Source organism: Phoxinus phoxinus (genome assembly GCF_949152265.1).
Source record: "Phoxinus phoxinus genome assembly, chromosome: 4".
In the NCBI taxonomy this organism is placed as follows: domain Eukaryota; kingdom Metazoa; phylum Chordata; class Actinopteri; order Cypriniformes; family Leuciscidae; genus Phoxinus; species Phoxinus phoxinus.
In genome coordinates this window covers 29,655,756-29,678,850 of record NC_136879.1, presented here as the reverse complement: position 1 = coordinate 29,678,850, position 23,095 = coordinate 29,655,756, and the positions used below count along the sequence as shown (strand labels likewise).

General features: G+C 38.3%; 1 protein-coding gene across 1 annotated transcript in view; it reads left to right on the top strand.

The window, feature by feature from the left end:
* Window positions 1-23,095, top strand: part of grik4 (glutamate receptor, ionotropic, kainate 4) — a 321,677-nt gene that overhangs the window by 200,596 nt on the left and 97,986 nt on the right. The window contains exons 5-7 of the mRNA XM_079610819.1: window positions 1,932-2,029; window positions 15,073-15,238; window positions 16,145-16,203. Of these exons, the coding sequence (XP_079466945.1) occupies window positions 1,932-2,029; window positions 15,073-15,238; window positions 16,145-16,203 (323 nt within the window). The remainder of the gene's footprint in view (window positions 1-1,931; window positions 2,030-15,072; window positions 15,239-16,144; window positions 16,204-23,095) is intronic.

Sequence of the window (23,095 nt, the reverse complement as noted above, 5' to 3'; positions counted from 1 at the left end):
CTCTACAAAAAAGCAGTTAAGGTATTTGATTAGAAACCACAGTCGTTTCACCATTGTTCGATTTTAGAGAAGTATCAACTCCTAAGTTTTGAAAATCTTTTTCAAATATTTAAAAGTAGCTGTCTCAGATAAATGAATTGAATGGCCCCACCACCCCTGGGGGATTTCATCAAAAAGAGAAACATTGAGACTAGTACTAGGTCAATTACTCGGGAAGTACAATTTAGAAAGTCAACTTTTGCACAAAACGTCCTCTCTATTAAAGGCTGCACAAATTGGAACAGTATGCCAACGGAAATTAGAGGTAGCCCCACTTTTGTTTCGTTTAAGAAAAAGCTTAAATGATGGCTGAATAACAATCAAAACTGTGAACATTAGGTAAGAACTATGCATTCCCACTTTAAAATATGCACTTTCTGATAGTTAGATTTATATATTTATAACAAGGACTTTGGGATGTCCATTCATCAATATGCACTGTCCCATCCAAATAAATAAAAATTAAATTAAATGAGTTGTTTGCTGGAATGCGATTATCATTGAAACTGAGGGATAGTGGCAGACTCTTTAGTGGTTTAGAGGTTCTTTATTGTGGGTGATTAAAAAAAAAAAAACTATTATTAAAATGCTATTCACAATATGATGAAAACTGTTCACTGAACAGTTATTCTATGGCATCCCCTTTTGGAACCTTTATTTTATATCATGTGTATTTCTACAGCCGTATAGTAATCATAAATCATGAGATTATTTGTAATTCATTATTCCAAACAATTTAAACCCTTTTTTAGAGGAATAACAATGCATCTGACTACACAGTAAGGTTGACATGAATTCATTAGGGCATCTGTCCAGCTACATTTGATTTCCAAACTGAGAACAGTTGACCTGCAGAATCAACACTAATGTACTCACTGTAGCAGTTTGTAGAAAAAAATGCAGCTCATCACCATTCAGGGCATTGCGGAGATGTGCTTGCAATTTATTATAGAGGGACGAGTAGCAGAGGTTTCCACAGGTGTCTTCATTTGCATTGGTTACAATGGGTTTTAGTTCAAGAAATCTCTGCGTCTGCTGGTGCTTTGTAATAACATTGTTTTCCGTATAGACCCCTCCTCTTTTCTTTTTCCCCAGCATGCCCTGCTTAAGTGGTCAGAGCACCAATATCTAGCTTATACACTACCCACACCATCATAATTAAAACAGAAAGAGATTATAAACCCATGTGAAATGACACTCTGTTAGAGTTCAGACCGATGCCCTGTGCGTGTGCTGGAGAGTCAGAAACAAATCTATCTCTCACTCCTCCTCCTGCACCTAATCGCAAATATAATTTCAGGACACACTTCACTCAAAGGTCAGTTAATAATAAAATGTAATTTTGTGTGAGAGACTGAAAAAGAGCAGATTAATAAGAGTGCTAAGCTTCAGATAGGCTATATTTTGATTATAGTGAGCTCTTTAAGAAGCTCCCTTAAAAGGGAATTATTTGAGTTTTGCTAGTAATTTGAGAACAGATTGAATGGATACCAAAGGGTCAGGTTTTGGCAGATTAGCATGGCCCATTAGCCCCTGCTGGTAGATGCAGTAACTGCACCATCTGGACCCCAAAAAACATATTTCTCTATTGAAGGTCGTTCCGAAGTAGCCGTGTATTCTAATGGAATACATCTGTTTGCAAGCCACATATAAACTGCAATTATATCATAATACTATAGTAAATGAGTGCCTATATTACATGCGCCAGCCGGACAACTGGCATTGAGACGAATGGGTATGACTCTTTGTACTCTTTACTTTATCTGGGTATTATAGACTTCCATCCTTGAAGGGAAATGGGGCAGCAGAACCCTTGGCATCTTGCATCTGGCTTTCCTTCTGCTCTCTGTCTGTAATAAATGACAGTTGGTCTTTCTCTTGCCTATTGACAGTGTGCCAGATCATGTCCAAGGGGGTTGTGGCGGTCCTGGGCCCCTCTGCCAGCCCGGCATCCAACTCCATCATCAGTAATATCTGCGGTGAGAAAGAGGTGAGTGCTGGCATTGGCTCTCTTTTGTCATCAGTGCAACATACCAAAGCCCAGATCATATTATCAAGTAATCATTACTGTAATGACCAGAGTGTTCAGCAACACGCTCTAAAAATGATCCCCAACCACAGCGGATGAACACAACGACCAAACAGCGAGTGTTATGCTGTGACTACAATGTGCTGCTCTAATTAATAAATACATAAATGGTTATTGACACATCGTGCTCAAGTCAAGTCAAACTTTCCTACAAGCATTTGTTCTGCCGTCGGCAAACATGAAGGGGGATGTGAACAGACAAAGTAAACTACTAAGGGAAGAATTAAATAACGTGGATTAACAGAGAATTTATATTGATTAGCTGTCGCCATGACGCAGACTGAATTGTTTGGAGCAGTTTCTCACTCCGTCAGACAGTAAAGGGAAACTTTTGAACACAGAGAACAAAAAGAAAGCTGGATGAAGTGGAATATTTATCTTCAGTCACTTGAAACTGCAAACTGCAAATCTTGATTCCAGTTGTCATATGTATATACTTCAATGTATTAATGGATAATGTTGTCACAAACCCCCGATTCTAAACAGTCTATTGCTGGGGCTGATGTGATATTATATTTGTATTTTCTTCTAAAGTAGCAGTCAGAGGAATATATTACTATCACACAGGTAATGAATAATGCAGCTTGAAACAAGTTTACTGTGCGTACTCAACTGACTAAGCATCACTCCTTAATGTCTTCATAATTCATAATCAGTGGCAACTCGCCTTCCAAAGTGAGCAACGAGCATAAATATTCATAGTCACATCTTATAAATGACTGCTTAGGTCATAGATGAGGGCTTGTGTAATGAAAGTTTAAACTTTTACATCAGCTATAATACACCTCGATGAATATTTATAATGCTGACATTTTATTTGTTTTCAGGAGCTGTTATTTGTCTTGTCTCTGTGTGATGCAGGTCATGGTTTGGTTAGCGCTGCGGAGGTTGTTTAGCTGATTTGGGATGATGAAATGGGGGGTCAGATACTCTCTGTCCTCTGTGTATGGGGAAAGGTCATTGTGCTCCTGTCATTGTATTAAAAAAAATGGTGTGTGTGTGTGTGTGTGTGTGTGTGTGTGTGTGTGTGTGTGTGTGTGTGTGTGTGTGTGTGTGTGTGTGTGTGTGTGTGTGTGTGTGTGTGTGTGTGTCTGTCTGTGTGAGAGAGAGAGTCAGTGAGTGAGTGCAAGACAGGAAGGTGCTTCTTCAGGATGTATGGAGGGATAGTTTCTAATGTAGGTGAAACCATGGTTACCAGGTGTCTGTGAACGATATGCCAAGGACCATTAAGATTCTGGTTTAACTTTAGTGTATATATTCTATAATGTATTTAAATTTTTAACAAAAAAAGTTTGAGACCTACTATATTACTTTATTTTACTTCATTAGGGTAAAATTGACAATTATAACATTTATATTAATACAATTACAGTTAATACAGTAAGTAAATACAGTAATACAGTTTTATATATTAGCATTAAAAATTATCTATAAATAAATTATTATTATTATTATTATTAATGAGGAATGGGGGGTAACCTATTTCTTCTTTTTTTATTTTGGGGTGGAATGTGACGTTCTTCACAGGTTTCGTGAGATTCACCCTTGTACAATTGAATGTACTTGTTCTGTATGCAGATACATGCAGAACATATTCATTTCCCCCAGTGTGTTTGCGCTGCCTAGATTGCAAGCTTGCATGTTTGTAATATGTGAGAGGTCTATATCATCCCGTTTGTATTATCTGTATTTCTGTACACACAGCTGCTATGAGACTGACAGTTCGGCCTGAAGATAGAAGGAAAGTACAAGATGAACCTGTACTCGTTTCATTATCATGACTGCTCAAGATGCTCTTTCACTCATGTAATGCAATGATGGAGTTTCCCATCTGGCTTAGAAAGAAAAGGCAAATCTGCTGTGAGGGTCTGGAGTGTGGCTTTTGACTTCTCTCATTATTACTGATCAATGTTTGTTCACAGCATGCTGTCACTTTCCCTTCTCACAGAACTTATTTTATCCGTCATCGAGTTATGGTTGTAAACAGATAATGTAAACAGTCTAAGTAATTTTCTTGTAAGTCAAGTACAGGAACAATCAAGAGTTGTTGACTGTAGTCCATATGTTTCCCCAGGGACCTTGAGGTTCTGCTATAAAATTACATAGTTATTAAAGTCAGTCACTAGAGAAAACTATGTAGTTGTTGGACCAAAAAAAAAAAGGTGAGCAGAAAAGAGGTTTTCCTCTAATTTCTCATAAATATGAATGATGTGTTTGTAGTACAGAGAGTGTGTCAGATGAGAGCTTCAGGAGCCACTACAGTTGAGTGACTGAGGCCTTTGAACCTGAATGACACGCGCATGGGAACTAGGTGAGGGAGAAACCCCAGAGCACAACAGGCAGAACCTCCTGTGGAGCTTGCTGAATACATTCATATGAAAAATTTATATTCACATGTTAAAATTCAAGTCAAATTGTTGCACCTTATGGGCACTCTGTGCCACAGTAGGGATGCTGATTTTTATTCATCATCATTTATTCTGTAGTATTTGTGTAGTTTTTCAGAAATATTTTTTTCCCCCCAATTTGCTTTTGCACATTTTAAATGTGAAACACAGCAGTCAAATCTAGGTTTTATAAATTTAAAACAAGAAATATTGTTACGTGATGTTACTGGAGAGAATTATTTAACCGTTTTTGTATTTTTGCAAATTTATAACAAAAGTTGTTACATAATGCTTTTGTATGTGTACAAACTTAAAACAAATGTCATGTTACTTTACATAACAGAATGTTTTTTTCTATTTTTACAAATTTAAAATGTTACATTATGTTTTCAGCAAAATCTATTTTTATAAACATCTATATTCATGGCAAATTTATTCAAACATACATATACAATTAAATAAACCTCAAATAAGCTTCTCCCTAGTGTTTTTTTATAGCTAACTAACTAAATGCGAACATTGGATAACTTTCCAGAGGTAAAAGCAACGTTAATTTTATATTTTTACTTAAAATAATAACTATAACTTTTACTCCAAAAATCCAAAAACATTAATGTCCACAAATCCCTCATTAACTAATAGACACAACATTTTTTTGCTATTCAACATAATATAATGTTATATAGATCACAATACAATAATAGTAGATCACTTTTTTCCAGAGATTTTTTTGATAAATTAACCTTCAAACGGTTTTGACCGAATAATTGATTCAGGGGTGATTCAAATAGAGCCTGCTTTAACGTCACTATTTTTTAACTCTTAATGTGTTATTGTTGTGTTAACTTCGACAGCCCTGAATTCAATTGAGTTGCAGTCTTGACACATTTTTCCACAGGATATAATCTTCCCCTGATCATCGGCTGTTGGCCAATAGTGAAAATCATGCATTTTCACTAGTGGTTTCAGATTTTTTCTAACCCACTGTATAATCAAATTATGGTAAGCGGTCATCTCGGTTTGCTGCAGTCTCTCAGGTTATCACTGATTGATTAAATATTAAATTAGGATTACTCCACTTGGTCAAGCATGAATAATGAAGTATAAGCATCGGTCCACAACAGGGAGCCACACAGGAGCACCGGTGTCAGATTAAGCCAGGAGACTCTACCTGGAAGCTCTGTTTATTTGTAGCTAGGTGTCTTTTTTTTTGGCAGACTATTTTGGGCTAGGCTTTGTTCCATGGCTTGGCACCAGCGTATAAAAGTGGACCTAGCATGCTGTGTTTGATCCTGAATGCTGTAATTTTGCAAGCTATCAAAGCTTCAGCCCACCAGGAGTCTTCATTTACAGCAGTCACTCTGCAAGAGCTGTTTTTCACCGTCCATCCCTTACCTCTCTCTCCTTCTCTTCTCTCATCTCCCATGCACATACTGCATCTTCCCATATTTCCTTTGCAGCGTGTTTTGGAGAATCGCCAGTGTTGTGATTTGTGCCAGTAACTTGCCATTGCCGTGATTTGTGTACCGCATTGTAAGCTTGAGTAAGTAAGCATCTGTCGAGTACGTAAATGTATGTAAATGTATAACACCCGAATCAGTCCTCGCTTCTGGTTGGCTGTGATTCCTGGCTGATGAATCCGACAGAAGAGGGGTGAGAGGTCAGTCGTGGTGATTAAGCAATGAAAACATTACTGGACCGTATAAGGTGGCGAGACTCTTAATGGCATATCTCTTCAGACCTCATTGGCTTAAATGATGTATAACTACAGCACTGCTGATCCCTCAGCGTTAAGTGCTATAAGCGCTAATGTTGTGCTCTATGGACAGATGAGCACTGACAGGAGAACAGGCGATATGTTTGACAAAGCACTCCAGATTTGCTGTCAAATACCCTTCTTTCCATCAAAATGCTGCTGATTCTTGTGGCTGTGCTCAGGGATCTATGAACTGTAAATCTGTGAGTCTTATGGGTTTTATGACTACTTTAACATCCAAAGTAATTTGATGCGGCTTCTTTAACAGAATTGTGAGCTGCTCTTAATGCAGTGGTCAAATTAAAATGAATAAAATTCATAGCAATCGATTCATAAACAGTGACCTCAAAAGTATTTGTGTGTTAGATAACAAAATATCAAACGAAGTGGCACCATAAACAGCGTAGCGGACAAGTGTACATTGATATATCACTTCACATGAAGTAGAGAGGGAAATTTACTTGAGTACTTGAATTATGACTAAAATGAATGTGGTGGAAAATATTTGTTATTTAGTATATAATAAAAAAAAATTATTTAGTTTAATTCATGTCAAGTGTGGTTCCTACACAGTTGTTTGCGGATATAAAATGCATGAGATGAGATTGTTACAGCATATTATTATTACCATGGGTCAGATAAGTTAATTGGACTTTCAGTATAACCAAATCATGTTTACTTCAGAAATGTATTACTCGGTTTAGGTGTTTTGAGAATGGCAAGTTATATTATTTAAATATGCAATATGGTAATTTAAATGAGATTTATACATTCCCTGTGTATTAACCCTAAACCTAACATTCCACATATTACTGTACGTATGTCATGTGCAATTATTTTCTGTAGACCTGCTCAGTGTGTAGGGAGCAGTGTGCACTGCACAGGGACCCTGTGAATCAGAACCCAGCTTTTGTGAACTTGAAAGAATCTGACTTCTTACATCCCCTAAAAATGACCTTGGAACAAGATAGTTAAAAGTAACTGAAATGTCTCCCAAATGTGATGTTATGCTGCCTTTATGTGCTTTTGAAAATATCTTAAATATGATTTTCCAAAATGTCATATATACTACTGGGATATACTACTTTAAACATGGTGAAGGGGAGAACGGTTGCTGCTGTGACTGGTATTCTTCTTTTTTTTCCCCACAACAGCTACATCGCCTTGTCTTGTTGTTAAAGTACTGAATATTAACATATATGAATAACCATTTGAAGAAATGTTTTATACACAGTGAAAATAAAATGCATTTGACGTAAATTCCAGAATAGTCAACATAATAAAATGTTATGTTTGTCAACAAATGGGATGCTACATTTTATTCAAACTGAAATATCTTTAATAAGATTTCCCCAACAAAAAGGCAAAAATAAAACCTGGTGTCCTCCATGATTCTTATTATTTCCGACAACCAAGCACTTCAGAAGTAGGAAGTATGAAATTTGCAAAAGCACATGAATGCAGCATTAGTCACACTAGTTAGGAAAAATGCAGCATGTCATTGGGGTAGTGCCTTTAAAGGGTAAACTTTGTGACTTATCCACCCCTAGAAAGTGCATAATAGTACCTTCGGGTAGTATACCCTTAAGGTACTACCATGTACCTTTTAGGTCTAAATTGTTTTACAAAGTTGCCTCCCAGTGATAAACTGTTGTATCCCTAATTTCTTTTTTTTTTCTTTTTTTTTTGCACACTTTTCTAAAAGTGTAGATTTTTTTTTTGATTTATATGTAATGCAATGAAATTTAGACATTGTAATGTATATGTACTGTAAAGAACTAACTGGCAAAAAATAACAACATCCGCACATTGCATTGGACATTTTAACTGTGTAACTGTGATGATTATGTGTACCGTATTTTCCGGACTATAAGTCGCACTTTTTTTCATAGTTTGGCTGGTCCTGCGACTTATAGTCAGGTGCGACTTATATATCAAAATGACTGAGTGAGCCAAGTACTGACTGAGATGAACCAAGAGAAAACATTTCTGTCTACAGTCTCGAGAGGGCGCTCTAGTTATCGGAGTTGTTCAGAAGACCGAGGAAGAATTCAATGTTGTGAAGTGAGACACAACGTGTTGTGGAATGAGATCGCGGGAGCTTGGTGAACTTGCTTACCGGTAACTTGTTGGACTCGCTGGCTTATGTTAATTTAGCCTATTCAGTATTCAGCCTCCCAGGTATATGTTTTTTATGCTATTGTGTAGCTGAATAACTGTTAATGTGATAAGTTAACATGCCGGACACCTATTCAGCCTGTTGTTCTGTGTGCTATTGTGTAGCTGAATAACTTGCCTTTCCAGATTAAATGTCTGTTCTTGGTCTTGGATTTTGTGAAATAAATTTCTAAGTAAATGCGACTTGTAGTCCAGTGCGACTTATTTTTTATTTTTTTCTCTTCATGACGCATTTTTTGACTTGAGTGACTTATAGTCCGGAAAATACGGTACTTTTGTGCAGCCTACTTTTGAGTTGCTCTTTTTCATCGGTGTGGACATTATAACGCCCCCAACCGATTGTGGAAACGCACGGAAAGGTTCCAGATTGGCACCAGCAGCGAGTCGTTGGAAAAAGGCTAAAAGTCCCTCTGGTACTGTCACGAAGGGGGAGGAGGTGACATTTCCAGAAGAGAGGGCCTTGTGAAAGTGGATGATTGTGTCACAGTATGCCTGTATCGCTCTTCTTTCGTCATGCAAACAAAACACAGGTGCTGCGTCCTCATTCTTCTGATGATAATTAGGGTAACACAGCTGTCGGCGGCACCTCTGCTCACCTCTCTTTTGCTGCGCAATTGATCTGTCACGCCGAGGGACACCAGCGCAACTGAATTTACACCAACCGACCTGAGTTCTCTTTATTCCTTGCTAAATGGATGTGCGCAGTAGCACTATGCCACTCAAGACCCCTCCTGGCTTCTTTCAAAGCCTTTTCAAATTCAATTCATCCTTTTGTTTCTAATATGATTAATGTGCAAAAGACACTCGACCAGTATTCCATTGTCTCTTTGTTCTGTGGTCATCCATGGTGCAGTGCTGTCTTTTTGTGGAGGTGTGAATGGATCAGGCTTTTCCGCCCCAGCTGAGCCCATCGGCACTGCAGAGTGGAATTATTCATGGGCTTCATCAAGTCTGCAAACAAATCCCTGGGCAGCCATGAGCACTCTCTTAACGAGGCATGCGTTTTGTTGTGTGTTATTACAGCACATATCCCTGTTAAATATTTAAGTGTTCACAATGTGCTCTAATTTGTGGAAGCCTGTTTCTGACTCAGATTAAAGAAGTAAAAAGGTAATTGTGACTTGTATTTCTCACAGTTTGCAATTGTGATTTTCTCTCATGATTGTGATTGTTACTTGTGACTTTATATTTTACAATTGTGACTATGGGCCCTATCTTGCACCCAGCCCAATTGACTTTGTACACCGACGCATGTATCAATCCTATTTTGCACCGGACGCACAGCGGACTTTTCCCTCCACAGACGCACATCTGTAAATTAGTAAATGAACTTGCGCTCCCGGGGGCGGTTCAGCGAAAAGAGGAGGCATGTTCCGGCGCAAACGTTCCCTGGTGCTATTTTACAGTTCCAGAAAACAATTCCGCCACTGACCAGGAAAAACCTAGTCTAAAGACAGTGGCACGTTGCGCGTGTTAGTCATATGGTATTTTAAGGGCGCATGCTTGGCCATTATGTAGCGTGTGAACAACGCGTATACACTTTGATTTTCTCATCTACACAGATGCAGCAGTTTTCATTTTTGCAAATCATACATTATTACAAGGAAAAATATTAACACAGGAGGGAAATCATTGTTGTGTCCATGAAGATATGAAAAAAATAGGCATAAATCTATCTTACACATTTACCCAAATTATTATGCGCCTGTTTAACCGAAGCTAATTTGGGTGGGTTTCTCCCATCCCCATACATTGTCACTTCTCTGTCTTTTACGGCCCTGACGAGAACATCGGTCTCCTCGGCTGTGAACCGCTCCTGGCGTGCGCCTGGCAAATCCGCCGTTATAATAGCAATCCGCCATGGAACAAGCGTGCCTGCTCTTAAAGGGAATGTGAGATGACGCTCTGATTGGTTGATTTCACGGTACGCCCAACCACACCTATGAATAATGAAGCTACTTCAGACCAACCCATTTTTGATTTGCGTTGGGCGCAAGAGTCATTTATCCCGCCGGTATAATAGCAACAGCGCACGAGATCCGCCCACAAAGTTACTTGCGTTTCGCGTTTGATACTTGTGTTTCAGATCGTTAAAACAGGGCCCTATATCTCTGAATTGCAGTATATTTAACTCTTAAAAGGGTCATGAATCAAGAAACCACGTTGTCCTTGATCTTTTGGCATAAAAGTTGTCACCGTACTATACTGTACTCACTCTAAGTTTCAGAACTCAAAACTTTCTCTGGTGTGAACGCACCATAAGCTCGTTGTTTTGGTTCAGGAGAAACTGTAAAGGGTGGTTGATGCGGCGCTCGATGACTGTCAACCATAATAACAAAAAATGCTAATAACTTTTCTTTTTTGTAGTGCGATCAGACGGTACAGTAAAAGTTGTTTTCATATTTATTCCATATTCCATACTTTTTTGCTAAATTAATTAAAAAGTAATGGATATCTGTTGAAAGTTGTATTTTCAAACCCTGAAGTGTTGCTAATACTTTCAATGTGTTTCTCCCTAGACATTGACATCCCTAGACATTGACATTAACATATTGATGTATTGTGTTCCCTACAATTTATTTATAAATCTTTTAGATAAAAATCTTGCTAACATTAAAAGCGGGACTAAAAGAACAAAGTTCTTCAAAGTTTTTTTTTTCGAAGTAAAAAAAAAAATGCTGTTCATGGTCCCTTTACTTTTTATCTCTCACTTGTAACTTTATATCTCACATTTGTGGCTTTCCTTTAATTGCTTCTTTATATATCACATTTGTAACTTGTAACTATCATGACTTTATCTCTGTTGCAAATGCGAACTTTTCTCATTACTGTGTCTTTATATCTCACAATGGTGACTCATAATTATGGCTTTCTTATTAATATGTTTCTTATTTAACTTTATCCCACAGTTACAAGCTCCATCTGTTAGGTTGATATTTGAAATCCACCAAAGATGACTTGTTCAATTCATCTCCATTCACCACGGCTTCACCTTTCCACCTGCACCAGCGCTGGTAGCCACAGTGCAGTCTAAAAGGGCACCCACAGCTTTAAAACGTTAGGAACTTTTAGAGGATTTCTGCTCTGCGGAACCAGCAGCAATGCTTGTGAAGCAGAGATTGAGGGAAGTTTTTTTTTTTTCCTTTTCTTTTTTCTCAAGCATGGTGATCAATGAGATTGTGGTCAATGCTGAGCTTTTTTAAAGGCCTCAGTGGCCTTTTCTTTCCTTTGCTCTCCCCACCAGAGACTCTTGACGCTCACATAGCCTCCAAAACATGATTACTCCACTTAGTGCTTGAGAGTGTGTGTTTTTCCCCAAGCATCTGACTTCCCATGGTCCATTGCACCACATTAGAGAGGTGTGCAATGTCACGATCATTCACAATACCCCCTCCAGCCACTCTGCCATCCCCGTATGGCTGATCTCCATGTCTTTGAGTAATGGCACTGCTTTCTGCCTGCGTCCGCCCCCACCAACCTGTGAGGCAACCTAGCACGGTTTTGTCACTCGTTGCCAATCTTGAGTTTGACAACAGACAAATATGGCCGACTTTACTGTATAGCAGTGTGTCCAGCTGTATCATTTGACACTGTGGCCCTGGTAAAAGTTCTGTGATCTTTTATTAAACATGATTTTGTTCCTCTGGCACGTAAGGGAACAGATGTAAGATCTCATTATACTTTACCTTGCCATATGGCATTAAATCCCCTGAGTTCCCCCCTGAGACCGTCCACCCTTATGGATGTTTTTTTCATTCAGAGCTACAGGTAGAAAGCAGTTGGACGGCCATAGACAGTTAAACCAGGTCTATCTTTCATACAGGATGGTAAAAAAAGCCAAGGTGGGAGTTTTAAATGGCGTTCCCTGCACATTTGTTTTTCAGCACAGCATCACAACAATCTGCACAATTTCATGGTTAAGTGAGAAAACCGTATTTGTGCCAAATGACTTCACAAATGGCACTTTGTGAAAGCAACACATTTCCCTATGAGGTTTAAATTGATTATTTAAATAAGCCAAGGAACGTTTTATGTAACGTTCATTTTATGTAACAGCTTTTGTTATTCAGAGAACCCCGATTAAGATTACTTCACAAAAATGATTGGTTACTTTAACTAAAACATTTTGGGAATGTCCATTTAGACAAATGCTGACAAAGACCTCAATTTGTTCAAAGACTTGTCTGACAAAACAGCTACATTATCATTCACAAGATATTTATTACAAAACCATTATACTGCATTACAAATGTCCAAAATGTAGCATCTGTTAAGTGCCTCAATATTCATTCTGGTTCAAATGAAATGTTGGGAACATGTACTTATACTGCAGTGTTGCATGGCTGTTTGCCTGACTTCAGTGAGCTGCTTTTGGCCTGCACCAGGCCCCTCATTAAAAGCCTGTCAGCAGTGCATCTGTAGGCCTGACAGCCACTCTGTCAACCTGCAGGAGCAGACAGCGCACGAACAGACAGATATTACCCTCATATACAACTCTCCCTCTGGCCCACAATTCCAATGCTGAAGCCCAGATTGGCTCCACCAGGGCATGAGTTTCTGTTTACGCCCTGGAAAGGATGCATATGCATATGCAGTGTGCTGTAACCACAAGAAAAATGGCTTTCAAAACCCTTTCAGCGTTATCCTCCATTTCCTGTCCGTACATCATGGATATTCACTATGTATATTTGAGCATGCAATGAGACAATAGATTCTGACATCTGTCCGAATGTGAGTCTTAAAAGGATAATTCACAAAAAAAATTAAATACTGTCATTATTTACTCACCCTATTGTTGTTCCAGACCTGTAGGGCATTATTTATTAAGTCAAAACAAAAAGGAGGATTTTGAAGAATACGCTGATCAACCTTGTTTTCCCAATGCCGTTACAACGAACAGGAACTGAGGTTTTCCAACAATATAGGGATCCAAAATCACCATAAAAGTGGTCCATACGACATTTACTTTTATTCCAAGTCATGAAGTAGCTTTGCATGCTGAACAGACTGCAATTTTAAGTTGTTAGTCTCTAAAAATCCTGGCATTCAGCATTGCTCTCCATGGCACTTTTACAAGATATTATGAAAAATGTGGTTTTATGCAGTTTGTAAACGAACAAACTAAAAAAAAAAATTTCAGTTAATACATTGATCTAATTCGAAACACCAGTCTGAATGATTTGTTTCTCAAGTTCAACTCACTGATTCAGGATTTCTCCTTTTCACACAAGCACTCTAATATTAAATGCTTTTTACAGTGCTTTTCTACAGGTATTCAAAATAATGGTGACTCAATGTAAACCCGTCTAACTTTTTTTTTGTTTACCTACCTCCCACTCTAACTATTAAGAGCCTTGGCATAAAATCTGTTTTGCTGGAGTCTGTTCTGTATGAAAGGGAAGCTCATTTAACCTTTGTGAAAACATCTTGCTGCCCAGCATTGTTACACAGAATCTCCACTTGAAGCTCCATTTGAACCATTACTTACTTTAAGGAATCAAATCTCACTCTAGCATCTAGAAAAATCCAAAGGTGTCTTTTTGTACTATCTTTAAATGTTGTTTGTCTTTCCTCGCTGAGCCGGATGTCACTCTGTTGAATTCACTCGGAATAATATGAGCTTATGCACAGAGGAGGAAGTCAGATTGTAGCCGCTATTTACAAGTTAGCACATGGGCTTTGGACAGATGGGATGTTGTCTGGAAGCCGGCATGGGGAATATAGGAAAGAATCTTCTCAGAGAAAGAGAGAGAAGGTCGGAGACTTGTACATGTCTCCCCACTGCAGCGAGCCCATTACCGGCCTCTCTCCGAACCCTCCATCTCCAAGAATCCCAGTTGTCCCCCGAGTGTCGGAGAGCCTGTGCGCCCCATCCATCCACACTGGCGGGGACTCCATTACGTCCTGATGGAAAGCGATGGAAAACCAATTGGGGATACAGGGCCGTGCAAGTACGATGCATGGTCACATGGCCCGCCGCAGACAGGCAATCTGCTGTGATGAAGAGGCCCTTTACGCAGCCCGCCTGCGTCCTCTAGGATCCCCTTCAAGCCCTACCGAGCCCAACACGCACTTTCACCCGAGCCCGACGCATCCACACATCGGAACACATCAAATTAGAGAGCAGCCAATGCTGAGGTCTCCATGGATATGGAGACGTTTTGCGTTGTGTGCTATTTTTGTTTCAAAGACTGTTCGAGATGTCAAAGGTCAATGCACACATGCCCTCTGCGTGAATAAATGTGAATAAACATCTCACTTGGCATTTATATGCAGAGAAACTTTTCCACAATCATCGCTGGGGTTCATAAAAATCTGTTTTTATTTCTTCTAATACAGTTGATTTTTATTGTTAATTTACATGCCTTCAGAGAGAAGAAATTATTCTTTTGAAATTATTCAAATGAGTTTGTATTAGTTTTAGGCGTAAAGTGGATCTAATTAGTCTGATGAGAATGCCGTGATTCTGTTGCACAGGCACTCTTGAGACCCGCATCACAGTGCAGTAAACAAAACGCCCTCCTGCAATTTTCTTTCATTCAATTTACCTGCGGTGTCCGCCTAACAAGAGGGGTCCTGCAGGGCTGATCTTTTTTTCTGTCCTGTTCTGCGTCCCTGTGCAGGTGCCGTACGTGAAGGTGGCTCCGGAAGACATACTGAAGGTGCAGTTTCCTCGCTTTACCACGCTGGACCTCAGGCCCACTAACACAGACATCAGCATGGCTGTAGCCGGACTGCTAACGTTCTTTAACAGCAGCACGTCGTGTCTCATATGTTCTCAGGCCGATTGTGAGTATCATATGGTTTCTATTGTAATGAGGCTTTTGTTTTATTTTTGTTTGGATAAGAAATTCAGTTAAAAACAGTGAAACTCTGAAATATTATTACAATTTACAATCTGTGGTGGCAAAGCTTCATTGACTCTAGTCTTCAGTGTGACTCTAGTCTTACATGATCCTTAAGAAATAATTTTAATTTGCTGATTTTGTGCTCAAGAATCATTTCTTATTATTATTAGTAGAAAATGGTTGTCCTACTAAATGAAGTGTGGGGGAGCTTTTTTGCAGGATTATTTGCTGAACAAATATTATTATTTGATAAAAGAAAATTCTTTATATAAGTCTATTCATATAAATTGTTTAGTATATGTTTATGTTTGTAATGTAAAATATATATTCAGCTCCTTAAGATGTGAGGGACTTCAACAATTCGAAATAAACAACTAAATTAATACCTTATATATTAATTTCTCTCGCTCACCATGGTCGGGAGCCCTGCATTAGAGCCAAAATAACATGTGCCATAATTATATGTTCTGCTCTACTCTTTTCAGAATGGCACATATAGAATTGCCTGCATCTGTCAAACAGCAGATGTCGTCTCGTATAGATTGTTACAGCTGCATTCTGACATATGCATTCTCTACCAAGTAAACATAGCGTTTCATAGTGGTACATGTTGTCTCTGCACTCTCTTTACCATTGTACTGTATGCCTTTGTACACGTTCACAGACTCAAATACTCCTTTACACTCTGCTGATTATTTGGCAATAACAACTGCTTATTAAACCTAACATGTCCACACTGTTTTTGATGATGACATTGAATTAATTTCATGCTGTTTGACTGTACTGCACTGTTAGATAAATACAAATGTGTTGTTCATTCTTTCTCTTGTCCATCTGTGTCCTTCAGGTATTCATCATTTGTCATGTCCCATTCATTCACCATCAAACATCCACCCTGCCGCTCATGTCTGCGCACTCTGCAGAAACAGAGATGTCCATGGAAATGAATGACTGAAGGTTTAAATCAAACCCACTGTAGTCAAAGAAATGGTGACTGACGGATGACCCTTCGCAAGTCTCCTTATTAGACACACATTGAGTTCAGCTTGGCAGAGGATTAAAGTTTAGTATTCTGCCTTTCCTTCTCAGAGCAAGGATGCCACAAATTACCCAGAGAATCCAAACAAAGTCACATTGCCCCTTCAGACAGTGGCTACCTTTCTCCCTAATCAGCTTAAGGCCTTCAAGTGGAACAGCTATAATTCCCACTAAGACGTCAGAGAGGTGTGTAGAGAGATGGCAAACTACCAATATGGACTTGAGAACAGGGTCAAAACAGTACCAAACCAATCATTAAAATAGCTTTCGTGCAGTTCTAAAATCACATTGAAAAAAATGGCATGGGCAAAATTCAGGATTTAAGAATTTGATCCCTTTCAGTTTATGAGTTGGTTTTTGGATTCAATTGGCACTGAACTGCAATTCAGAGAAATGATGCACAAGCCCACAGCACTTTTGTGACAAAATGTAAATAATGAAATTTTGACAGTTGAATGTTGAGACAACATTTTTGTATGATTACAGATATTTAAAAAATTCTAAAATAAGTTCTAAAAAAAAAGAAATGTTCTTGAAAAATGTCTTATACTCACCAAGGCTGCATTTTTAATATTTAAATATTTAATTTTAACAGCTAAAAAATAACTGTTTTCTATTTGAATATATTTTTAAATGTAATTTATTCCTGTGATGACAAAGCAAAATTTTCAGCATCATTACTCCAGTCTTCAGCGTCACATGATCCTTCAGAAATCATTCAATCAATACAATTACTATTCAGAATCCTGTTTAGGAATTCTATTTCGGTTCTGAATGGCGCCAAACCCTGGCACTCTGAAAAACTCTCTCGATACTTGAGTGTGAATGATTTGTATGCCATTGTGATTCTGAGTCCTAAAAAGACACCAATGTTTTGCTTATTCTGCCACAAAAAGCTAAAAGCAGACAGCGTTGCGGGTAACTTGGAAAGTTTGGCTTGTGGTAGACTCTAAAGTTAACCATTTCACGCTCATGCCAACGCTATTCCTCAAATGTCTTTCCCTTTGTACCTTTGGAGCACAAGCGCAGCTTTCTACACAGAGATGAGTTGGAAATGGGAAAAACAAAATAACATTGTTTTTCAGCTAATAATGAGTGCATGCACTCCCTGAAGATTTCTGTTGGAAAATAAAGGAGATTCACAGCAGCGACAGGCCAAACTTAAAATACTTTGTGACAGAAAACTTTCATAAAAACTGTACTAAGGTGCTTTTGTCTCCCATAAGAAATCCCTTAGAGCAATTCTAAACTTAGCAAGCTTCCAGAATAGCCTAAATTAAATAATATTTCATCTCTGTCAGTCAGTGCATGTGTATAAGGGAGTAAATGTTTTTTTTATGAACAAGTTATACTTGCGTTTACATTCTTGACATACACCCTTTTCCCATACACAGAATGCAATGATTGGCCGAAATATTTTTTGGTCCTAAAAGTCCTATATATATATATATATATATATATAATTTTTTTAATATTTAGACCACTATTTATTACCAACCCTATTATTGTGTGCTATCAATTTCAAACAGTTTAACAAAAAGTGTTTATGAAAAACATTTCCTTCCCTAGCATTAAGGCCCGTTTACACGAAGAACGATAACTGTAATGATAACTATAATGATAACCATATTAACACCGATAGCGTTGAATATTCTAAGCACCCTGTTAACATAATTGCAGCACATGCTTTAAAGTTAAATGGAATTTGATTGGCTTTCAATTATTTTATTATTCATCAGCTGGAAAAATGGCTGTGAAATTGCTGTGCCGTAATTGTTATATTTGTGGTATTAGAGTTACGGGCTGTTCACAATGCACATCAAGGACGATAACTTTAAAGTTTTATTAATCGTTTTAACTCTATGAGAATAGCTAAGTCCATACCACAACTTTAACAATAACAATATTGTTGGAATCACTTTCAAAAACATTTTTTTTACCTGCTGATGAACAATAAAAACAGTGACAAACAATCAGAATCCACACGACTTTAAAGCGGCAGAAGACATAACTGCAGTGCACACTAATAATAACGTTATCGGTGGTTGGCCTAATTATCATTATAGTGTATCATTATCGCTATAGTCAGTGTTGGGGGTAACGCATTACAAGTAACTTTGTTTTCCCATGTATTGACTGACAGCTCTTCTGTCGCCGTGTTGAGAGAAATCATGAGTAAGTGCAGGAGTGTTGTGTGCGCTATGTGTGAACATGATGGGTATTGTAATTCTAGACTAAATGTGAGCATACATTTACTCATTTCCCCTGCGTCCTATTCTTCTGTATTCCCGAATGGCAGCACAGCTGAAAGGCCTGTTTGTTTGAGCTGTGCCCTCTACTGTACAGACGTGAATTTGCATTTCCTGAGGCTTATTCATTTCACTTTTGGTGTAAAATGGCCTTTACATTTGCCAAAAATGTAAGTTTTTTGTTGTTATAAAAACAAACAAACAACCCAGCCCAGATGAGAAAAAGCTAAAGTACACGCAAAAGTAACTTCACGCATTACTTTCCATAAAAAGTAACAAAGTAGCGCAATTAGTTACTTTTTTAGGGAGTAATGCAATATTGTATGTACTACTTTTAAAAGTAACTTATAACACTGGCTATACAGTAGTTACTTCTCTTGGTGTGAACAGCCCTTTAGAATAAAATAAAAGAATAAAAATATGGTTATTGTTCTAGTTATTCTGGGTTTGAACATTTCAACATTTAATTGACTCTTGCACATAATTTCCTTTATTACAATATCACTTCCCCAATTCAGTTTCATTCGTATAATACTCAAGAGAACCTATAAATGCAGTTTACATTCTCAAAGATCCCCATTCCCACATAAAGTAAATCGTTCTCATGAAATCATATACAGCTAATTACTATTTGAGAGAATTTCACGGTAGAGTAGCTGATATCAGTAATGCTTGTAATATGAAAATGTATGTGTCAATAAAACACTTGAGGAGCACATTCGTGCTATTGTCTGGAACAAATATGCATGCACCATTGAATAGCTGCTCCGCACAGTGGCAGGTCTAGAGCCCATTGTGGGTAATAATCACTTCTGCTTTAGCTGACAAACATTACAGGGTTGCGAAGTGGATGTGCAAAGCCGAAGGGTCGAGAGGAAATGCCGTAGCGACTGCCCTTCAAAACATTTCTATAAGAAGCGGATGATGACTCCTTGTGCTGCCAGCGTAATAACCCCGTTCACCTGCGTCTCTGTTTGCTTGTCGGTTTCCGTTACTGTTTCTTTTTCTCTCACGTTCAGTCTCGCAGGATGTACAGCTCTCATTAATCACTTAGCACACTGACAGCTTAATAGAGCACGGCCCACTCATGAATACTTCACAGAGCTGGCCTGCTGAGATGACACAGTACAAGGACAGTTATCCGTCCGACTAACCTATACAGCACTAATAGCCAGGAGGCCGTTGCATATGGTTTTATCTATAAACAACCGATTGTGATCGTCTAGATTTTTTTATATACTGTGTGTATATTTTATATATACCAGTAAGATATATTTTCATTTTGATATGACTAGCGCCTGTGTTCTAATTATGCTGTGCAGCTATTAACTTAATGGTATAACCTTTACATTTCCTATAAAATGGTCCAACTTTTTAACTGAACTGATACAATGTGTAGCTTAAGTGTAATGTCAGTCTGCCAATTGCATAAATGGAAATGTAATTGGCTAATATTGGGGGCGTTTTGCCTTAATTTGACTGGATACTGGAGAAGCAACAGAAAAGAAAGGGGGAACATGTCCGGAACAAATCCAGGCAGGAAATTGCATAGTTAGAGTTCACACCACAACTATAACAATAACTGCACAGAGAAACAATATCATTGGAATCACTTTCAGAACGATTGTATCCAGCTGATGAATGATAAAAACATTGACAGCCAATCAGAATCCATCTTGCTGTAATGAGCTCGAGCATTAGAAAAAACAGAACGATATTGTCCGCTGGTGTGGACTCTTATACAGTTATCTTTATAGCTATCACTCTTGGTGTGAACGAGCCTTAACTGTACCAATGACTGCACCATTTTGAAGACAAAATCAGCATTGTTCATTAGTGGACATTCAAGAGTAGCCATGTAAAAGTAGCATGTCACAGCGAACTGTTTTTATGGTTCTAGTGGCACCATCAGCCAATCAGAGTTATCATTGTGTCATTTGCTTATGGCTCAGGTGACTGGATCCATAATTACTTATACTTTTGCTATTGACATGAATAGAAACGCTAACCAATGAACGCTTTTACCACTGAAATTAATAGAAATACAAAGAAATAACGTTTGCCAGTGAGATGAATGAAAAGCAACCAATATCTTTTATCATTTAAATGAATGCAAATGTTAATTAATAGTGTTTTTTCCCCATTTGAGATGAATGGAAAAGCTGACCAATTTCTTTTTACTGCTGAAATGAATAGGAATGCTAACCGATATTTTTTGCCCTTGAGATGAACGGAAATGCTAACTGATATCTTATGATAGCTCATTCCCTATTTTACAGTGTAAACCTCCTTTGGATGAGGCACTAGGTTTCATCCGGCTGCGCAGGGCCGCACCGTGTAGTGAGGTGCATTAAGGTCTCATTAGTGAACAAAATTACCTGTACTACCGACCTGTACTATCCAGTCAGGAGCCCCAGAAGATCAACCAGACTCTGTCTTCGTCAGGTATTACCCAAATTATTCTGAATGGGGTCAGCCAGGTGAGCGCTACAATCTCTTTCAAGTTTGTCCCCTTGAACTAAAGGAGCTCTCGGATTTAATTGAAAGGAACAGAGCTTTGGTGCCCAGATTGAACACAGTGAATCAAATATACACACTTCAAAGAGGTTTCCCACCTGTCAGATTTGCTGCGCCTCTCCTCTTGGAACAGAAATATTGTACCACTTGTTTGCCCGACATTCTTCTCACTGCTTTGAAGTGATCTGTAATTAAAGATGATTAAATAAGAAACTACGTCCCACAGAGAGACGAGAACCGAAACGTGGGTGAAGTGGGATGATCTAATCCTCCTGCCTCTTCAAGAAGATTATGATAAATGTGTAAATGAAATAAGGATGGTACTGCAAAATCAAACAAAAACACTTCTTTTAGCCCCTGAAATGAAAAGTCAGGGTGATGGAAGTCGTAGAGAAAGGATCACCTTTCTAGATAGGGCAATTGATATGAAGCAGGACGTTGGAAACTCTTTTGTCTGGCTGTGTTTATTTCTGAAGTTCTCTCCTTTGTGCTGGAAGACATTAATTTAATGTGATAAGGAGCGTAATGGGATTCTGACATGCGTTGTTAGAGGAGGAAGACAAAAGCTTTTTTTTCTGCTCACACCCCTTCAGCTTTCCCTTTTTTCTGTCTAATGAGAAGAAAAGAGGGCACGAATGATGTCTGGCCTCGGGCAGGATGAGATCTGACTGAAACTCTTTTTATCAGGAACTTCTATAGAAGGTTTACTGAACTCTTCAACTTGCTTATTTTGAAGAAGAAAAAAAAATATGACCAGACAGTAACATAATAAAGCTTGACTCTAAATATTGTAATGCGAGTCTGTACTGACACCCCTTATCAAGGAAAGAATGAAAAGGCGCTGTAAGAGAGTTTTTTTAAAGTCAGCATGAAATACAAATTCACTGTTTATTTTCCATCTTTTTTTGAAATCCATTTATTGATCTTTTTTTCATTCATTTATTGAAACAGTATCTGTTTCCTTTTGTTGTTTACATTTTCTTTTAAACAACAGACTTTTCTCTGTTGACACATGTAGGACTTCTCAACTCCTTAAACCCCTCCCCTTCACTGCGGGGTTGCATTAGTTTTTGAGTGCAAAGCCCACATCTCAAAGTCAAATCAAAGACGGATGTGTAGAACCAAGTCCCCATCTAACTTTCTTTTTTGATAATCGATTTACTCAGATGTAACGAATGTCGCAATACGGGTTAGGTCTTTAATACAGACAATAAATATACTCTACCTACAAGAGAGCATGTGTGTGGTTAAAGGAACAAAAAACATTCTAAGCTGGTTTGCTGGTCTTGCCGGTCTTCCAGACTGGCCAAGCTGGTGTTCAGCTGGTTTAGCTTGCTGAAGAGTTCCCAAAGACCAGGCGAACAAGGCTGGGAGACTACATTAGACCAGCATGGTTGGGAGGATGGTTTTGGATGTTCGTACATTTTTATTTTATTTCTTGGTCTTGTTTTGTTTTGTTTAGTTTTCAGCAGGGATGGTGGCAGTTAATTTCACCATGAAATCACAAGGGTCTATTCTTATTTTTTTAAATGGAATATCACAGTATTTATTAGAAATTATTCAATCTGTGCACATCATGTTTTTTTTATTTTTATTTTTTTATCATGTGCCATCAAAATCATCTTTTTTCGGTGCAAGGCCAAGACAAACTGTCACTCACATGAGATCACAGAAATAAACCACAACCATCTAATCAATTCCCAACGGACAAAATCAAGTCCTGCCCTATATTTTTCTTGTTCTACAGTAGAAGCATTTCCCCTCGGATATACTAAATAGAAGAGAAAAGACTATCTCTAAGTCTAGCGGAAGTTAGCCAAACAGGTGACATCAACTCAGATTTTCATCAAAGTGTTTACGCATTGTACCGTAGTCAAATCTTGCCTCTTGTGCATGTGTGTGTACATCTGTTATTTACCTGTGCAAATAGTCTTCTGCTATGTTTGATTTGCGCTCCCTAGAGCTTTTACGCATGTGTGTATCAGCTATAGCAT